The sequence below is a fragment of the Enhydra lutris genome, unplaced genomic scaffold (genome assembly GCF_002288905.1).
Source record: "Enhydra lutris kenyoni isolate GAN:26980312 unplaced genomic scaffold, ASM228890v2 scaffoldscaffold34, whole genome shotgun sequence".
Lineage (NCBI taxonomy): Eukaryota > Metazoa > Chordata > Mammalia > Carnivora > Mustelidae > Enhydra > Enhydra lutris.
The window spans coordinates 29,419,029-29,438,892 of record NW_019154118.1 but is presented as its reverse complement, the minus strand read 5'-3'; the positions used below and the strand labels follow the sequence as shown (position 1 = coordinate 29,438,892).

Below are 19,864 nucleotides of genomic sequence, written 5' to 3'. Positions count from 1 at the left end.
GTAAGGAGAGAAAAGGCGGTGGGTGTCTAGTGGAAGACAGCATGGTTTCAATTCTGATTTTACGTGACGCTGACCCTAGAGAAATTGTCCATTTAGATTAGAATTATGAATCTGCAACCATGAAAAACTTGAGAAGCGTAATGATTTCCAATGAAGTCTAAGCGCCCTCAGGATCGAAGGCTGCGGGAAGACCCCGATCCTACATTCTGCCTCAGTCCTTGCGGTCCCGGGACCAGCTGCTGGTGGTCGTGCTCACTCCCCAGAAAACACGAGACCTTCCTGTTTAGCAGCCGATCCAGGAGCTGGATTTCAGCACACTGACCACGTCCTCCTTCTCTGTATCATACTTGTATGCTTTGGGTCCTGAAAAGAAGTAAATGTAGCCTAAAAGAGACAAGGTTGAAAATGTCGTTACTGAAAATGACTGGCAGAGCCACAAAGGGAGGGTTTGGAGGCAGCCCCAGATGGGGGCTTGGGACGCACCAGGGGCAGCTGCCGTCCGGCGCCGTTTCTCCTGGAGCCCTCGGACCCAGCGCTTCTGGTCTGTCTGGCCCCGCTCACCGTTCTCCCAGGGGCACTTACCCAGCAGGTGGGTCTCAGCCGTGTTGGTGCCTCCACTCACCTCCAGGGAACCCCTCCTCTCCTCTCCCTACCCAAACCTCTAGCCAGTCCCTAAAACTCCGCTGACGTCCCGTCGTGCAAACTCCGAGTGCAGATGTGGGTTCTCATCTTCCCTTTCTCCGCTCGCCTCTCGCAGTCGCTGCGAGGTCCGCACTCAGTACCGAGTCACTGACCCCCCGGTTTCCTCGCACTGGTGTCTGTGAGGCGCGGCATTTCCCGGGGTTGGACCTCTCTCTGGGTTTCTGACCAGAGCCCAGCCCTGTGCTCCAGACTCGGAAGGTGCCGACTGGTCTGCGAGATTCAGCCGCGTTTCCTCAACCCTGTGCGGTTCAGATCGGCTGCCCTGCTCCATTCTAAATTGCAGGATGGGGTAAGGGGGTGGGGAAAGGCCCTGGGAAGGTCGACAGGATGTGCATTTTCAAGAGGAAAGAGGCAGTTTTGACTGGGTGGGCTTGGAGGCGTACCCGACTTACGGACGAAGCCATCCATCTAGAACTTTCTATCTACAAACAGAGAGTCTTGGTGGCGGACATTCTGTACTCTTTCTCTACGTCGGTCTGGTCAGCTAGACTGGTAAGGGACTCTGGACCAAGGACTCCCATGCGGAAGCCTGTTTTTCCTCATGTCAGGGCAGAGCCCACATCTCCCACTACCTGTTTCCTCTGAGAGCGCCCTTGGCGGAGATGCTCACCGTTCAGTTCCACAGCAGCGTCGATTTGGCCGTTGACCCCCGAGAATTCCTCCTCCGTGTTCTTCGGGTAGTCCTTCTCCATCTTCCGTTTTCGCTCATCGTAGCTGGAGGAAGCGTCATTCCACAAAACATGTCAGTAAGCGGTCTTTACTGCGGGGAGGGGGCACGGCGCTCGTCGGTCGTCGTGAGCCAGGCCCGACTGAGGACTCACTCTAGATGCATGTCTGTGCCTCTCTGAGCCTCTCTTCGCCACACACGTCCGCACACACACACACAGACACACAGACACACTACCTCATTGCTCTCCCAAGTTCCTTAGATTCTAGGATGGCTCGTTTGCTCTAGTCTGTAAATAGATATATTCTTAGAACTAGTCTTAGAATTATTCCATATATTGTAGCAACATGTTCCTATAATTAAAAAAAGAAATGTTGGGCGCCTGGGTGGCTCAGTGGGTTAAGCCTCTGCCTTCGGCTCAGGTCACGATCTCAGGGTCCTGGGATCAAGCCCCACATCAGGGTCTCTGCTCAGCAGGGAGCCTGCTTCTCCCTCCCTCTCTGCCTGCGTCTCTGCCTACTTGTGATCTCTGTCAAATAAATAAATAAAATCTTAAAAAAAAAGAATTAAGGAAAGAAAATCATTATTAAAAAATAGGTATGTTGCCTTCCCAAAGGAACTCAGCATGTACTGTTACTGCGTTATTTACTGACGCAACGACCCCCCACCCCACTCCGTGTAAGAATTTCTGGGCTTGGATTCTTGTCCAAGAATCAGTTGAAAGCCCTTCCTGGGGGCTTTTATTCACGGGCCCCTTTGCTCCGTGTCTGTGGAGGAGCGACCGGACCAACGGCGCACAGCGAGTGAACAAACACATGGGCAGTCACCAGGTGACATTCAGGAGCAAGAAAATCTCGGATAACTGAGCCTCTGCCTTGAAACCAGGTGAACGGCATTAAATTGCTTTTGTTTCCTGGAGACATTACACACGGACCAAATACTAGATTAGGCTTCTCTTGCCGGGTCAGTAGCCACGGCGCAGTGACTGCTCGGAAGAATGTCTCATGCCCGTCTTTGTGACCCACGCCGCCCCTCGAACAGAAGATGGGGACTTGTGTGAATCAGCCTGCCTGGTAAGGGCTGACCGCATAGGCAGTCAGGCGGCCCTTGTCTCCACGGTGAGACAGTTCCTTCTTCTCGGCACAGAGCCCCCAGCGGGGACATTCCCAGGTGGACGCCCCACTCGTTTCCCACCGAAAGGTCAGCCACTTTCTGCTGGTGCCTGGAGCGCTGAGCCGTGTCCTGCAGCCACAGACACCCACCACCTCTCACACGGCTGTGACCGCACCGGCTGGGGGCAGATCCCTCTTGACCCTCAGCAGGACTGCACGTTGGCCAAGACTTACTCAGGCCTGCGTGACTAGCGGGTTGAGCTGTTTGGGGGTGTGTGGCGGACAGGAGTGGACGCTGACTGTCCCAGATGCCCTTTTCGGGAGGGTCATCAGAACCTCCCAGTGGGGCGAGGGGAAAACCGGGCTCTGTGAGTCACTGTGGCAGAGACAGAGATGGAAATCATTTCCTGTGTTTTACTGTCATCAGAAATGCCAGTGCGGCCTGTGGGATGGGCCCCTGGTCATCCGGGGACTGTGAGGTCTCAGGACTGGAGTCGGGAAAAACGGGTCGGAAAAAAAAAGGAACAGCCCGGGCACAGTGGGTGCTCCGTGGCCCGAGTCTCTCATGCTCGCCTCCTCCCAGCGTCTGAAATCTGGAGCCCCTTATTAAGGACTGTTTACACATGAACCTTTGATGGCTAGACTGCTTTCTTCTCTCACCTCCCGGAGACACTGTGGAGAGGAAACGGTGCTTTGGCGGGAGAGAGTGAGGACGATAATTCTGAAGCTTCAGTATTTGGGGAGGGACGCAGGGGAGAGGGCAGAGCGACGGTGGGATTGCAGGCATGGAGGACAGCGCGGAGGGAGAGGCTGGAGCCCGGGCTCAGGGAGTGTGGACGTCCAGCTTCCAGGTGTCCATCCTCCTCTGTCTGCTCTGAAGCTGAGCTTTTAAACCAAGGCTGTGCCTTGCCTTTGTGCATGGTAAGCAAACATCTGGGAGGGATTCTGAGAATGTAACCACCATTTATACTGTTTTATGGCAAAATGTGTTCTCAGTTCCGAGTGAGTGACTGATTAGAGATGCTCTGTAGGGAGACTATTCCAAGTGGGGGTCTGCAGTCTTCTCCTTGAATTAGATGGGGCGGACTGGAAAGGATCAAAGGACAGAGCAAATCTCTTTTTCTCAAGAACAGAGCAACAGTTTAGACTGTTTTAAAGAGAGAAGAGTGACTCTTAATCCAATAGGAAGATATGGAAGAAAGGTCTTTCTCTTTTATCTGTCTGCATAGGTCACTAAGGTGGGAGGTAACACCCAAAATGTTATATGTACCTCTTTAGAGGATAACAGAGGTAAAAATATTATATATACAAAATGCTTCAAGGGGCGCCTGGGTGGCCCAGTCAGTCAAGCCCTGGACTTGCAGTCATGACCTCAGGGTCTTGAGATCGAGCCCTGAGTCGGGCTCCGTGCTGGTGGGACCCGTGCTGGGGAGTTTCTCCCTCTGCCCCTCCCCCAACTCATGCTCTCTCTCTAAAATAAAATAAATAAAATTAAAAAAAAATTTTTTTTCAGGAGAACTTTTAGAGACGTTCTAAATGTTGAGCTGGGAATTTAAATTCACAATCACATTTACAAAAACCCAGGCAAAATGCTTGGGGATATTATGAAATCACTGTTTCTTTCCCCTGCTCCTACCACTTAACGTGTTTAACAGACCCATGCCCTGTGGGCTTGATCCTCTGCCTTTTGCTTATCCAGTAACTGCTTTCTAAAGAGCGTTACTCTTAACACAGTCGTTTCAAAATACCGGCCTGAAACACAAATCACCATTGTGGGCTTGGCTGATAACATGTAAATATTTCATCTGGACCCTTCTGGTAGACGTTAAGTGGATGGGACCTACAAAGTTACCATAGAGTTCCCTACTTTTCATGGTACCAAGTAAGGACATTACCATCAAGTCATCAAAAAAAAAAATAACCACCTATTTTCATTATCATTTCACAAAGGAAAGAAACTTTAACACCAAAGAGGCAGAAAGGACATAATCTCAGCCTAAAAGATGGTTCTTGCCAATAACGTGTCTTTATACTGACCCACACCATACCCTCTCCATTTACAATATTGCTCTGTTCTTGTTTTGCTGTGGATTGGTGGGAACTTTGTGATGATCTAGCCCTCGTTTGTGGACAGATATGTGAGGATTTCTGTTGTAGAGGAAAGAGTATACCATCAGACAGCCTGGGACCAGGGAAAAGTGCTCCCAGCTCCCGTTTCCTTATCTGGAAAACGGTGGCGAGAGGGTGAATGAATTTACACACATGCAAACACACACACGGCACACAGACACACCCAGGGGCCCAAGAACCATTGACAGACTGGCCAGCATGAGTGTGAGTAAAGCTCGTGATGTGATCTGAGCTCTTCAGTCATCGAGAAGTTGAATCTTCACCTAATCTTCCAACACCGCCTCTGGAGACCATTCTGTAATAGAGGCGAGGCTGAGACGAGGTGGGGAGAGAAGACGGCGTGGACGGAGTCCAGAGACGCAGCCAGGAAGGAATTAGGCTTGAGAAGGTCTACCGTTCTGTTGCAGATTTTGCAGAAAATCACAGAAAAGGAAGTTTGAAGACAGAGTGAGAATCACGAGTGTGAGTATCTGATGGGCAGGAAAACGAGGTGAAGAGAAGGAAGAAGATGGCACGGTGGATAGCGAGGGCTCCGGGTGCAGACCCGGTGTGAAACGCAGCTGCAGGGGGACCACGGAGGTCACTGGGGGACCCGAGCTAACGACATAGCTCTCTGAGATGCAACGTTTCTGTTTCACGGAGATGGGAATGCCTGCTCTTCCAGACCGCCGACCGGGCAGATGGGAGGACGAGAGAACGTGAGCAGATTCCCAGCACGTGATCATCCGACTGCGTGATAAGCCATGAACATAGACGAGCTGGATTGCAAGGTTAAGGAAAGACATGCATTTTCCTTGTGCACCTACTGTGTACTAGCGACCTGCGGAAGTCACTGCACACGTTTTCTCATGGCCGAGGCCTTGTTTGTGAAGCCCAAATACCAAGTAAACATGATTGACCTGTAACTGTTTCCTTTGTGGGCTGTTTCCCCATTGCCGATTAATGGGCATAGATACCACAGAAATCACCCCTGGCCGTGACCCTGCACTGGCGACGTCACGGACCCATAGATGTGGCGTGTTTTTTCAACTATATTATCCTACTCTCTGCCTTGGTCATCTGAATGTTTGGGGACAGTTTTGGTAAAGTGCCTGCATGTTGTGTAATCTTATGCTTTGAATTTCGATTTGTTAGGAATTTCTGACGATTTCCAGCATACATCCGTGCCAAAACTGACCCTGCCCTGCGACCTCTGAAGTAGCGAGTGGGGAGTTGTGTCTGCGGAAGGATGCTTATGGAAAATGTGAGCAAGGGTGGCCAAAAGGGGAATTTATGGATAAGGTGTCTAAAATACAGGTTTTCAGGAAGTCTCTTCAAGGAGGCCTTTCTAGGTAAATGGAAACCCAGAATCCTCTTTGAAAGTCATTCTCCATGCCCAGCTAGGAATGACAAGGCTTTCGGGGAGGACAGGGACTCTGTGATCTACACTAGAGAAGCAGAATGGTCAAGGATGGAGAGGAGAGGGAGAAGCGGCCACGGACCATCCCAGATGTGGGGTAGGGACTCTGCCTGCGAGGATTTAGAATCAAGACTATGTAACCACGCTGGAAAATAGCGACGGCCTCAGTCAACCCCAGACTCTTTGAGGAAGTGCACGTCTGCATTACTAGCCTGAATTCTGAGTTCAAGCCCTGTACACGGAAGGCTCTTCTGGACACTTCCGTTCTTGTGTTTCACCAGCGTGTCAGACTGCATGTGTACAAATCTCCTGTGTGTTCCTTATGTCTTCTCTTCCCTTCTTTTGTTCTTTCCCCATTGAGCGGCCCTAGCGTCCTTGTCAGCAACCAGCTGAGCATAGATCTGTGGGTCTATTTCTGCGCTGACAGTTTTGTTCCAGCGGTCTGTACGTCTATCCTCATGCTCGTGTCATGCTGTCTTGATTATTCTTGCTTTGTAGTGAGTTTTGAAATTGGGAATTCTGACTCCTCCAAATTGGTCTCCTCCTTTTTCAAGATATTTTGGTTATTCTGGGTCCTATGAGTTTCCATATGAATTTGAGATCAGTGTGTCATTTTCTACAAAGAAACCAGTGATATTCTGATAGGGATTATGTTAAGTCCTGCAGATCAATTTGGGGAGTGTTGTCATTTAAAAAATATTAAGTCTTGGGGCACCTGGGTGGCTCGGTCAGGTAAGTGTCTGCCTTCGGCTCAGGTCATGATCCCAGGGTTCTGGAACTGAGCCCTGCATCGGACTCCCTGCTCAGTGGGAGTCTGCTTCTCCCTTTCCGTCTGCTGCTCCCCATGTTCATGCTCTCTCTCTCTCAAATAAATTTTAAAAAAATTAAGGTTTGTAATCCATGGACAAGGGATCTTTCCCTTTAGATTGTTTAATTTTCATGCTATAAGTTTTCTACTTCTTATGTTAAATTTATTTCAAAATATTAATTTCTATTATTTATAATATATAATTATTAAAATTATCATTTCTTTGGATATTGTTGTAAGTGGAATTGTTTTCTTCGTTTTTGGATTATTCATTGGAAAGGATGAAAACCTGTCTGGAGCTCCCGTTGGATTTTGCACGCTGAACTCCACCCTGCGCACCTGCTGAACTTAGTTCTAACAGGTGTTTTGGGAGGATTCCTAAGGCTTTTCTATATAAAAGATCACAAGACATAGAAATAGTTGTTCTTCCTTTCCACTCTGAATGCCCTTTATCTTATTCATTCTTGCTCAATTGTCCCGGCTGGAACCTCTAGTACAATGTTGAAAAGAAGTGGTGAGAGTGAAAACTTTCGTCTTGTTCCCGGTGTTAGGGGGAAGACATCCAGGCTTCCTCCACGGAGCCTGAGGTCAGCTGTGGGCTCTCACAGACACCTTTTGTCAGGCTGAGAAACTGTCCTGTTTCTGGTTCGCAGAGTAGTTTTTATTTTGCAACAGGGTTGGATTTTGTCAAATGCTTTTTCTGCCTTTGGTGAGGTGATCATAGGGCTTTTGTTTTTTATTCTAGTGATATGGTGTATTACATTAATAGGTTTTCAGAAGTTAAACCAACCTTGCATTCCTGGGAAAAAAATCCCACTTGGTCATGGTGTGTAATTCTTTTTATAGGCTGCTGGATTTGGTTTGCTATTTTTGGAGGATTTTTGTATCCATATTCACAAAAGATACTGATCTGAAGTTTTATTTCCTTGTGATGCCTTCGTCCGGTTTTGGTATCAGGGTAATCCTGCCCTTGTACAATGAGCTGGGGAACGACCCCTCCTCTTCTATTTTTTAGAGGAGTTCATGAAAAGTTGGCATTGATTCCTCTTTAAATGTTTTGGTAGAATTCACTACTGACACATGTAGTCCTGGGCTTTTCTTTGTGGATAATCTTTTGATTATGAATTAAATCTCTTCAATTGTTACAGGTTAATTCAGGCTATTTCTTCTTGACTCAGCTTCTTCATTTTGCATCTTTCCCAGAATTTGTCACTGCAGCTCAGTTATCAAATTTACTAGCATACAGTTATTCATAGGGGTCCTTTATCATCCATTTACTTTCTGTAAGATTGGTAGTCGTGTTCCCTTTTTCATTTCTGATTTTAGTAATTTGAGTCTTCTCTTTTGAATGAGGCCAGTCCAGGGAGAAATCTGTCACTTTTGTGGATCTTTTCAAAGATCCACAAACTTAGGTTTGTTGATTTCCTCAAATTGCTTGTAACATTCTCTACTTATTTCCACCATAGTCCTTATCATTTCCTTCTTTCCACTTGCTTTAGGTTCCATTTGCTTTCTTTACCCAGTGTCTTAGGTGGAAATTTAGGTTATTGATTGAGATCCTTTTTTTAACGGCCTTCAGAAACAGAAATTTCCCATGAGTACTGCTTTCACTGCCTGCGTATGGTCTCAAACGCCCGGTTTTTGTTTTCATTCATCTTTAAGTATTTTCTAATGTCTCTTGTGAGTTCCTCTTTGGCACTTCGATTGTTTTAGAGTATGTTCATTTCCACATGTTTGTAAATTTTCAAGTTTTCCCTGATATTGATTTGTAGCTTGTTTCACTGTGATCAGAAAAGGCATTTTGTATGATTTCAGTGGTTTTAAATTGGCCTAGCATGTCACCTCTTCTGGGCAGTGCTCCATAAGCCCTGGAGAAGAGAGTGTGTTCTGCTTTTGTGTGAAGTGTTCTACAGACACCTGTTAGACCTCATTGGCTTATCGCGCTCCTGACGGCTTCTGTTCCCTATAGATCTCCTTGTCTACTTGTTCTATTCGTTACTGAAGGTGAGGTACTGGCGTTCCTAAGTTCTATTATTCAGTTGTTGTCTTCTCCCTTCATTTTTGTCAGGGTTTTTTGGGGGGCGGCTTCATGTGTCTTGGGAGTCTGTTGTTGGGTTGTTTTACCTTCTTGGTAGACTGATGTTTTCATCACTGTAGAATGTTCCTCTGAATCCCTAGTAATCCTTTTTATTTTAAAGTCTGTCTTGCCTGATATTAGCATAGCCACTACTCTGGCTTTCTTATGGTTTCTGTTTGCATGATAGAGATTTTTTTCCATCCTTTTACTTACAATCTATCTGTATCTTTGCATATGAAATGTGTCTTCTACCAATAGGATATAGTTGGGTCTTGTTTTTTTTAATCCCATTTAATAATATCTGTCATTTGATTATATTGTTTAATCCATTCACATTTAATATTATTGATATAACTGGATTTATATCAGTCACTTTAGTTTTTGTTTTCCACATGTGTCATGTCTTTTTGGTTCCTTTTTCCCTCCTTAATGCTTTCTTTTGCATTAGTGAAAATTTTCCAATGTACTGTTTTAGTTTCTTTCATGATTTTGTTACTACATTTTAAAAAGTTATTGCCTTAGTGGTTGCTAGGGAGCATATCATAAATAATTTAACTTACCATACACTGCTTCAGATTTTTATTAGCTAAATTCCAGGGAGACTCACAAATATCACTCCAGAAAGTCTGTTCCTTGTCCCTTCCTTTGATGGTCTTGTTTTTGTACATCTTACATCAGTTTATGTCACAAACCCCCAGTGGACATTGCTCTAATTACTATTTTATACAATTTAATGTCTTCTTAAGAAGCTGATAGAAAAGAGAGAAAGTATATATTTATAGTTTTTGATATATTAGCCTCCTTACTTAACATGTCTGTTTTCTTTTGTTTCTCCTGTGAATTTGAGTTAGTATTTGATATCATTTCCCTAGCTTCGTACAGTTTTCCCCACACCTGGTGCTTTGTGCTGTTATTGACAAATAGGTTATGTTTCTGAATGTTATAGGCCTAACAATACAGTTTTATATATATGAATAATAAATAAATGAATATATATACATATATATATATGCAGTTTTAAGCAGTTAATTTTAAAATCAATTAAGAGAAGAAAAGGAAGGAAATATACCTTTAGACTATCTTTCAGTTACATTTACTGCTCCTTTTTTTTTTAACGTGGATTCAAATTACTGTCCAGGGTCACTTCCCCTCCTCCGGAAGCTCTTTCTGTAGTATTGCTTGCAAGGCAGGTGTGCCAGCAACAGATTCTCCCAGTTTCTGTCTATCTGGGAATGTCCTCTTTGGTCTCCATCTTGGAGACAATGTAGCTGCATGTGGGATTCTTGGTTGAGAGTTCTTCCCTGGGGCACTTTGCAGGGGTTGCCCGTGACTTTCTGGCTCCCTGGTTTCACCAACTCCCATCTTGTCCCCTCTGCTCCGGTCACACTGCTGCCAGAGTGGTATTTGTATAATACAACGCTTCCTGGGTTAATCGTTTATTTAGAACACTTAAAGATATCCCTCTTTTTCTATAAATTCACACTGGTCTCCTCGGAAAGGCATAGGCCCTCCATCATTGACACCCTGCTTCTCCTTGGGCCACATCTCTCATTCCAGCCCACAAGGCTATTATGCTGAACTGCTTGAGGTTTCCGCCACATACACAGGTGATTTCATGCCCCAGTGCCTTTGCTTCTACTGCTGTCTCTGCCTGGAAGCCACGCTGCCCTCCTGCCTCCTCCCTGGGAAACTCCAACTCCCTTCTCAAGATGAAGGGCAGTGCTCACTTCCTCTGAGGGTACTTTCCGGATGCCTTTACTAGCATTGGCCATTTCCTCTTTGTTTTGCCCCACTGATCTCCATCCAGTCTTCTCTCAGGGCACCTGTCACACTTGGACTGCTCTTCATTATTTCCCTGTGTATGTGCTCTCAACTGTAGGCCTTCCTGAACACGGATAGCCCTCAACGTGAACGTTCATTGTATGGTGGCATCTCACAGTTTCCTTATCCATTCCCATGAATGAAGCAGATGTTATTTCCACCTCCCTTTTGAAGATGATTAAACCCAAACAGAAAGGCAATCCAGATTGCCCCATGATGGCTGTGAGGGCTGAGGTGAGCACTCTGTTACTCGGGTCCACTCTCTCAGGTGGCAAACTCTGTGCTCTGAGTGTTAAGGTCCTCGTACAGAGCCTGACGTATAATCATGCCCAATATATGTAGATTGAAAGTGGTAGTTTGGTAATGCAGTTCAAAAAATTTATGATTAAAAAAGAAGATTTTGAACTCTACCCATCTTTCTTACTTTTATTACTCACCTATTTTCCTCTATGGTGACTAACTATAAAATCCTAAATAAACACTCAATTTTAAGTATACCTGGGGCATCCAGGAGGGAGAGAATGTGTCCTACTTTGCATCAATCATGTCTCAGTCTGTCTGCACAGAGAGATTGACTTAGGGATAGAAAGGGGCTGGGGCCCATAGATTTGCACGTCACTTTACACAAAATTCAGAAAACACTGACTGCCTCCAAGGACGATGGAGTGGACGGCAGCCCCAGACCCTAGGAGCTCTCTGGTGTAGCCACTGGTCTGCTCCTGGTAAGCAAGAGAGAATATCTACAGGGAGAAATGAGCCAAAGGTAATGGAAATCGTGTAAAGACGGAAAAACTGGGTCATTTGGCTGGGTCATTTGGGCCTGCCTAGAAGAAGGAAAGAAGCTGTAAAAGCAAAGGGATGAGTGGGGAGGGAGCTCTCCTTGAAGTTTAAGCAGCACATCAGTGGCATGCGGTGGCACTGGCGTGGTAGAGCCCCCTTTTGGGTTCCACCTTGTAGTTCCCTGTGGCTGTGCCCCTGTGAGTTCCTACTGCACGGACACATGAGCCCTCACTCCCAGAGCCTGAGCTGACCTGGCCCCAAGCCAACCCTCCATCCTCAGTGGGCGCAGTTCTTCAGTAGTGTTCTCATGGCCCGTCATTCCCTAAACCGGCTCCACCCAGGAGTTCTCGGAGGCTCTCCCTGACAACAAGCCTATCCAGAGACTTCTCTCCCCTCGACACATCGTTTCTGTCACAGACGGACCTAGCGTCAGGACCAAAGAAGGTCATGAGGAACGACTAACGGAAATAAATCCTAGCACGCTGTCCACCCCATTCTTGGTCTTGAACTCGGTCTGTGGCTCTGGCCTTGTGTGTTTTGAATACGACCTCCTGCTTTACTGAGAGAAAATCTGTCCCCTTTGGCTTTTCCTCCTATTTCCTCCTTCTTCCTGTTTAGAACAGGATGTAGTGACCAGACTTCATGGGCCGCTGGAGTCTTAGGCAAGCGCGAGATGGGGACCTCCATGTTAACAGTGGAGCAAGGTGTTAGAAGGAACTCAGGTCTCTGGTGACTGTGGACTCTCCGTGTCCTCCCAGGTCTGTTAAACTTCAGACGTGTTACGTAGATGAGAAAAACAGTCCTTGATGTGTTTCAGCCCCAATTCCTTCTGGGTCTCTTAACAGCCGCTGAACATGACTTCTCACCAAGACGGGGCTTCCCGCGACAGTGAGGTGTCCTGCAGGGGAGGCTTTGCTCAACGCGGGTGCGGGGTCTGGGGGAGAAGGTTCGTTAGTGGAGTGGCTCGCGGCAGCTCTTCTGAACTCGAAAGCTGTAGGTCAAGGCTGTTTGCTTTATTCTTTAGTGCAGAAGCCGGTGTGCTGCAGCACGTATGACAGAGGACCTCGTGGTGGAAGGACGGTCTATGCTTTGCCAAAAGCAGGAGTTTCAGTGCAATGTTGGGCCTTCAGTCTCTCCAAAAGAAATTCACTTTGAGCTGCTCTATAACTGGATTGTGCTCAGAGAACTCCTGAGCTTTAAACGGCTATTTGTTAATTATCTCAACTTCTGAAGCACGTATCTGCTGATTACCACATGGGCTCCTGTAACGTCTGAACAGTCACTGTATTTGAGCACCTACTACGTGCTGGGCTCTGTGCTCGCATCTACCTGTGTTACTATTCACTTAATGCTCTCAAGAGCCTTGGAAGGTTAGTTTTAAAAGAGCCTTCTGGGGTTTCCTTCCCTCAACATCAAAATGAGTCTTTGATATTGGAGTTAATCCCTTAGACCAACTTTTTAATGAATCTGTTTTATCCAGATTATTAAGACTTTTCCTGAATAGACACTCACAGAAACTTAGTTGGAAAGGTGCATTGTGATTCCCTCAGGGGGGAGTTAGGCCTCGTTACAATCGGAGACCCTGTCCCTCTCCAAGCTTGCATTTACAGAGAATTAAAAACCTCTCGTCAAGCCTCCTCTGTTAGCTGCTAACCTCACTGCTGCCTGGCTGGAGGCATGTGCTTTGTGGTGGCTGGTACATGAGTCCAAAGACCCGGTGGGGAACAGGAACGGAGAGCTGAAACAATGGGAAAGTGGATAATCCCTGCAGCGGGAGTCGGGCAGTGAGCAGTCTTCGAGGCATTAACTGAATCATCATAACCGGAAAGCCACACCCACACACACACACCCTCACACCCACACACATGCTTCTGTGGGCATCTCAGTCTCATTCTCTGAAAATCCGTAATGGGAGTTGGGTTTCTCCGTGCCTATCATCCTGTGTGTCAGGTGTCAGGTGTCAGGCACCTTATCTTAAAGAAAGACTTGGGGGATCTGCCCAGCAGACCTTAGGGCTTAATAAATGAATTACCATCAGGAATGCAGAAAGGAAGTTCTGGAGGAAAAATAACTGGCTTAGTGGTTTAATCATTGGACTGGAAGGAATAAGTCAGGACACCCCATGGTGCTCTGAGCCATGCTCCCAGAACTCTGAGCTCCCAGAGCTCTCAGTGGGCTGGGGTCAGCAGGGTCTGCATGTGTCCTTCATTCCTAGAAAATACATATTCCTCTTCACAAGATAGATCTGTTATTTGGTCTTCTCAGTCGCAGACGGGAGAAGCTATTAGTCAGGTGGAGGAAGGTCACGTGTACTTATTTATAAATTTCTTTCATGCCGTAGAAATGGTGACTGAAAACAGGTGATATGCCAGTAAAGCTATGATTCAGAACAGAAGGAGAGTTGAAGAGTTTCTCAGACAACAGCTGCAGGAGTTCGTGACCACTAAACCAGCCAGCAAGAAAGATCAGAGGGGCCTCTTTGGGCAGAAAGGAGAGACCAAAAGTGACAACATCAAGGCAGAAAATACAAAAGCAGTAAAAATGAATATTTTTTAAACTGTCAGCCAAGGACCTCACAAAGAAGGGATATAAAATACAGTAACACACCTAAAGTGTGGAGAGGAGAGGAAAAAAGAATGGGTTCAAACTTGGATGGCCATTCACCCAATACAGACTGCTTTATGCTAAAGGGATTATATGCAAACCTAATGGTAACCACAAATCACCAATAAACATGAAGAATAAAGAGGATGAAACCCAAATACATCACTAAGGAAATCAGCAAAACATGAAAGTGACAAAGATAAGAAAGGATCAGAGAAAAGCTCAGAAACAACCAGCAGAAAATAAGGAAACAATGGCTTCGAATGACACACTGGACCAGGTGGACATCACAGACATATTCAGAACGTTCCATCCTAAAACCGCGGAATATACATTCTTCTCGAGTGCACACGGGACATCCTCCAGAACAGATCACATCCTGGGTCACAAATCCGGCCTCAACAAGTACAGAAAGACCAAGATCATACCTGCATACTATCAGACCACAACACTATGAAACTTGAAGTTGATCACAAGAAAAAAAATGGGAAAGACCACAGATACATGGAGATTAAAGAACACAGTACTGAACAATGAATGTGCGGGGAGGGAGAAGATGGCAGAGGAGTAGCAGACTGAAACGACATCAGGTCCCAGGAGTTCAGCTAGATAGTTATCAAACCATTCCAAACACCTACAAACTCAACAGGAGATCGAAGAGGAGAAGAACAGCAATTCTAGGAACAGAAAATTGACCACTTTCTGGAAGGTGGGATGTGTGGAGAAGTGAATCCCAAGCCACGCTAAGAGAGACTGTGGGGGGAGGGGCCGGGTCCCGGCAAGTAGCGGAGCAGCGGAGCACAAAATCGGAACTTCTACAAGTCTGCTCCACGGCGGGACAGCACTCCAGAGGCCAAGCGGGAGTGGAGCCCTCGTGGGGACAGTGTGGTCTCAGGACCCGCAGGGTCACAGAAAGACCAGGGGTGTCTGAGTGTGGCAGAGCTGCCAGGTATCAGAGCGGGGAAGCTGACTATAGAGATGCAGCTGAGGAGGGAGCTCTCAGCTCGGGCTTACCGTAAACCATGATCCGAGGCACAGACCACTGCTCTTTGAGCAGGGACCCCACAAGTGGCAGATCCGGGGAGACTCACCTTCCTTCTCTGGGAGGAACAGCGTGGCAGGAATGTGCTGGGTTTGGAGACTCCAGACAGGGCCGTGTGCCAGAGACAGAAATGATCGTTCACAGGCCGGGCGAGCTCACGGTGCGGCCGGCGACCAGGGAGACGGGAGGGACTGACAGCTTTTCCGTGAGGGCACACTGAGGAGGGGGGCCCCAGCTCTCGGCTCCTACGTGGCCGGACACTGGGCGGCCGCCATCTTCATTCCCGTCCTCCAAAGCAGTACGGAAAGCGATCAGGGAACAAAAGCTCCCGAGCGCGAACCTGGGCAGATTACTTAGCCTGGAGCAATTCCACCTCCGGCAAAGGCATGTGAGAATCTCAGCAAGAGGCCCCTGACCCAGAAGATCAGCAAGAGCATCCAGCCAAGACCAAGCTCACTGGTCAACAAGAACCACGGAAATCCAGAGGAGGGGAAAGCAACACACAGAATTCATGGCTTTTCCCGTTATTCTTTAGTCTTGCAAAGTTAAATTTTTAAAATTTTCTTTCTTTTAAAATTTTTCCTCTTTCCTATTTTAACCAACATCTTATCAATACCTTTTAAAAAAATCTTTCTTAATTTTCATTTTTATAGTCATATTCTATCCCATCATTGTATTTAACATTATTTTTTTGTATATTATACACACACACACACACACACACACACACACACACACGTTTTTCTTTCTTTAAAATTTTGGGAGGCAGTTTCTTCTAACAGACCAAAACACACCCCAAATCCAGTGTGTAGCTCTGCTTATTCACCAGACTGATCATATTCTTTTTTTTTTTTTCCTTTCTTTCCCCCACCTGGTTGGGGGGTCTTTTCTGATTTGTTTAGTGTATAATTTTCTGGGGTCATTGCTACCGTTTCAGCATTTTTTTCTCTCATTCATCTATTCTTCTCCAGACAAAATGACAAAACAGAAACCTCACCTCAAAAAAAAAAAAAAAAGAGCAAGAGGCAGTATTGACTGCCAGGAACGTAATCAATATGGACATTTGTAAGATGTTGGAACTAGAGTTCAGAATGATGATTATAAAGATAGTAGCTGGGCTCGAAAAAAGCATAGAAGATACTAGAGAATCCCTTTCTGCAGGAAAAAAGAACTAAAATCTAACCCAGTTGAAATAAAAAAAGCTATTAATGAGGTTCAATAAAAAAATGGAGGCTCTTACTGCTAGGATAAATGAGGCAGAAGAGAGAATTAGTGATATGGAAGACCAAATGATGGAGAATAAAGAGCTGAGCAAAAGAGACAAACAGCTACTGGACCAGGAGGGGAGAATTAGAGAGATAAGAGATACCATAAGACGAAACAGTATTAAAGTGTATAACAATACAGGCCTACCTCCTGAAGCAAGAAAATCTCAAATAAACAACCTAATCTTACTCCTAAAGGAGCTGGAGGAAGAACAAGAAGTCTAAAGCCAGCAGGAGGAGGGAGATAATAAAGATCAGAGCAGAAGTAAATGATAGAGACACTAAAAAAACAATAGAACAGATGCATGAAACCAGGAGCTCGTTCTTTGAAAAAATGAATAAAATTAATAAATCTCTAGACAGACTTACCAAAAAGAAAAGAGAAAGAACCCAAATAAATAGAATCACAAGTGAGAGAGGAGAGATCACATCCAGCGCCACAGAAATACAAACGATTCTAAGAGAGTATTATGAAAAAAAAAAAAAAAAACACGCCAACACACTGGACAGCCTGGAAGAAATGGATAAACTCCGAGAAACACATAAATTACCAAAACTGAAACAGGAAGAAAGGAAACTTGACCAGATAGATAGCCAGCTAAGAAACAGAATCGGTCATCAAAAATCCCCCAACAATCAGTCCAGGACTAGACGGCTTCACAGAGGCATTCTATGAAACATTCAAAGAAGAGTTAATACCTATGCTTCTCAAACTGCTCTAAAAAGTAGAAAAGGAAGGAAACCTCCCAGATTCATTCTATGAGGCCAGTGTTGCCAATACCAAATCAGGTAAAGATCCCACCAAGGAAGAAAACTATGGTAAATATCCCTGGTGAACATGGATGCCAAAATTCTCAATAAAATACCAGCAAGTCAAGTCCAACAGCACATTAAAATAATCATTCATCACATGGGGTTTGTTCTTGGGCTGCAAAGATGGCTCGGTATTCTCAAACCAGTCAGTGCGACAAACTCTATTAATAAGAGAAAGGATAGGGGTCCCAGGGGGGCTCAGTGGGTTGAGTCTCTGCCTTCGGCTCAGGTCATGATCTCAGGGTCTTGGGATTGAGTCCCGCATCAGGCTCTTTCCTCAGCGGGGAGCCTGCTTCCCCCTCTCTCTGCCTGCCTCTCTGCCTACTTGTGATCTCTGTCTGTTAAATAAATAAATAAAATCTTTCAAAAAATAAAAGACAGGATAAGAACTATATGATCCTCTTAAAATTTGCAGAAGAAGCATTTTACAAAGTACAAGATCCATTTATGAGGAAATCCTCAACAAATTAGGGATAGAGGGAACCATACAACAAAATCCTAAAGCCCACATATGAAGAACCCACAGCTAATAGCATCCTCAAGAGGGAAAAACAGAGAGCTTTTTTCCTATAGTCAGAAACAAGACAGGGATGTTCACTCTTACTGCTGTTATTTTTTATTATTATTAAAGATTTTATTTATTTATTTTAGAGGAGAGGGAAGATGGAGAGGGGGAGAGGATCTTGAGCAGACCCCCTGTTGAGCAGGGAGCCCAATGTGGGGATCAACCTCATGATTCTGAGATCATGACCTGAGCCAAAAATCAAGAGTTGGGTGTTTAACTCACTGAGACACCCAGGTGCCCCTCACCACTGTGTGTAACATAGCACTGGAAGTCCTAGCCTCAGCAATTAGACAACAACAACAACAACAACAACAACAAATAAAATTCATCCAGATTTGCGAGGAAGAAGTCAAACTGTCACTATTTGTAGATAACGTGATATATATAGAAAACCCAGAAGACTCCACCAAGTGCTAGAACTGATAAATGAATTCAGTAAAGTCACAGAATGCAAAATCGGTGTACAGAAATCTGTTGCATTTCTATACACCAATAATGAAGCAGCAGAAAGAGAAATTAAGGAACCTGTCTCATTTTCAATAGCACTAAAACCAGTAAGACACGTCGGAATCTACCTAACCAAGAAGTTGAAAGCCCTGTGCTCTGAAAACCATGAAACACCGATGAAAGAACTTGAAGATGACACAAGGAAATGAAAAGACACTCCATGCTCATGGATTAGAAGAGCAAACATTGTTAAAATGTCTACACGACTGAAAGCAATCTACATTAATGCAATCCCTATCCAAATACAGACAGCTTTTTTTTTTTTTAACAGAACTAGAATGAACAATCCTGAAGTGTTTATGGAAGCGAAAAAGACCTCGAATAGCCAAAGCAACCTTGAAGAAGGAAAAAAAAAAAAGGAAAGCTGGAGGTGTCATCGTTCAGGACTTCAAGTTGTATTACAAAGCCGTAATAACCAAGACAGTATGGTACTGGCACAAAAATAGACACAGATCAGTAGAACAGAATGGAGAACCCAGAAACGAACCCACAACTCTTTATCAACTAGTCTTTGACAAAGCAGGAAAGAATGTCCAACGGGAAAAAGACAGTCTCTTCAACAGATGGTGCTGGGAACACGGGACAGCCACATGCAAAAGAATGAAACCGGACCATTTCCTTACACCACACACAAGAATAAATTCACAATGGATGAAAAACCTAAATGTGAGACAGGGATCCATCAAAATCCTAGTGGAGAATGTAGACAGAACCTTTTTGACATCAGAGGTGGCAACTTCTTACTAGACATGTCTTCTGAGAAAAAGGAAATTAAAGCAAAAATAAACTATTGGGACATCATCAAAATTAAAAGCTTCTGCACAGAGAAGGAAACAATCAACAAAACTAAAAGGTAACCTACGGAATGGGAGAAGGTATTTGCAAATACAGACAAAGGATTAGTATCCAAAATATATAAAGAACTTATTAAACTCAATACCTGAAAAATGAATAATCCAATGAAAAAATGGGAAGAAGACATGAATAGACATTTTTCCAGAAAAGGCGTCCAGATGTCTAACAGACACATGAAAAGACGCTCATTGTCGCTCATCATCAGGGAGACGCAAATCAAACCCATGATGAGACGCCACCTCACAGCTCTCAGACTGGCTAAAACTAACAACGCGTGTTGGAGAGGATGCAGAGAAAGGGGAACCCTCTTACACGGTTGGTGGGAATGGAAAATGGTGCAGCCACTGTGGAAAATAGTAAGAAGGTTCCTCAAGAAGTTAAAAATAGGGGCGCCTGGGTGGCTCAGGGGGTTAAGCCTCTGCCTTTGGCTCAGGTCATGATCTTAGGGTCCTGGGATTGAGCTGCACGTTGGGCTCTCTGCTCAGTGGGGAGCCTGCTTCTCCCTCTGTGCTCTCTCTTTCAAACAAATAAACACATACATAAAATCTGGGAAAAATTGAACTATTTGGCATGGTCAACTGCTTAGAATGTATTGCTTTTACTTCTCCCTGCTGAGGTTCAGGTGAGCAAGCCCATGGACGTGAGAGCTGGGGGGGTGCAGACATGGGGGCTGCTCACCCTTCACAGGAGTCAGTTAATGCTAGAAACCCAGTGGGG

At 45.4% G+C, this 19,864-nt stretch overlaps 1 protein-coding gene across 1 annotated transcript in view; it reads right to left on the bottom strand.

Moving 5' to 3' along the window:
* Window positions 1–238: 238 nt before the first annotated feature.
* Window positions 239–19,864, bottom strand: part of LOC111153920 (matrix metallopeptidase 20) — a 46,612-nt gene continuing 26,986 nt past the window's right edge. The window contains exons 9-10 of the mRNA XM_022513233.1: window positions 1,313–1,416; window positions 239–384 (exon numbers count right to left, since the gene is read on the bottom strand). Coding sequence (XP_022368941.1) covers window positions 284–384; window positions 1,313–1,416 — 205 coding nt within the window. The 3' untranslated portion in view covers window positions 239–283. The remainder of the gene's footprint in view (window positions 385–1,312; window positions 1,417–19,864) is intronic.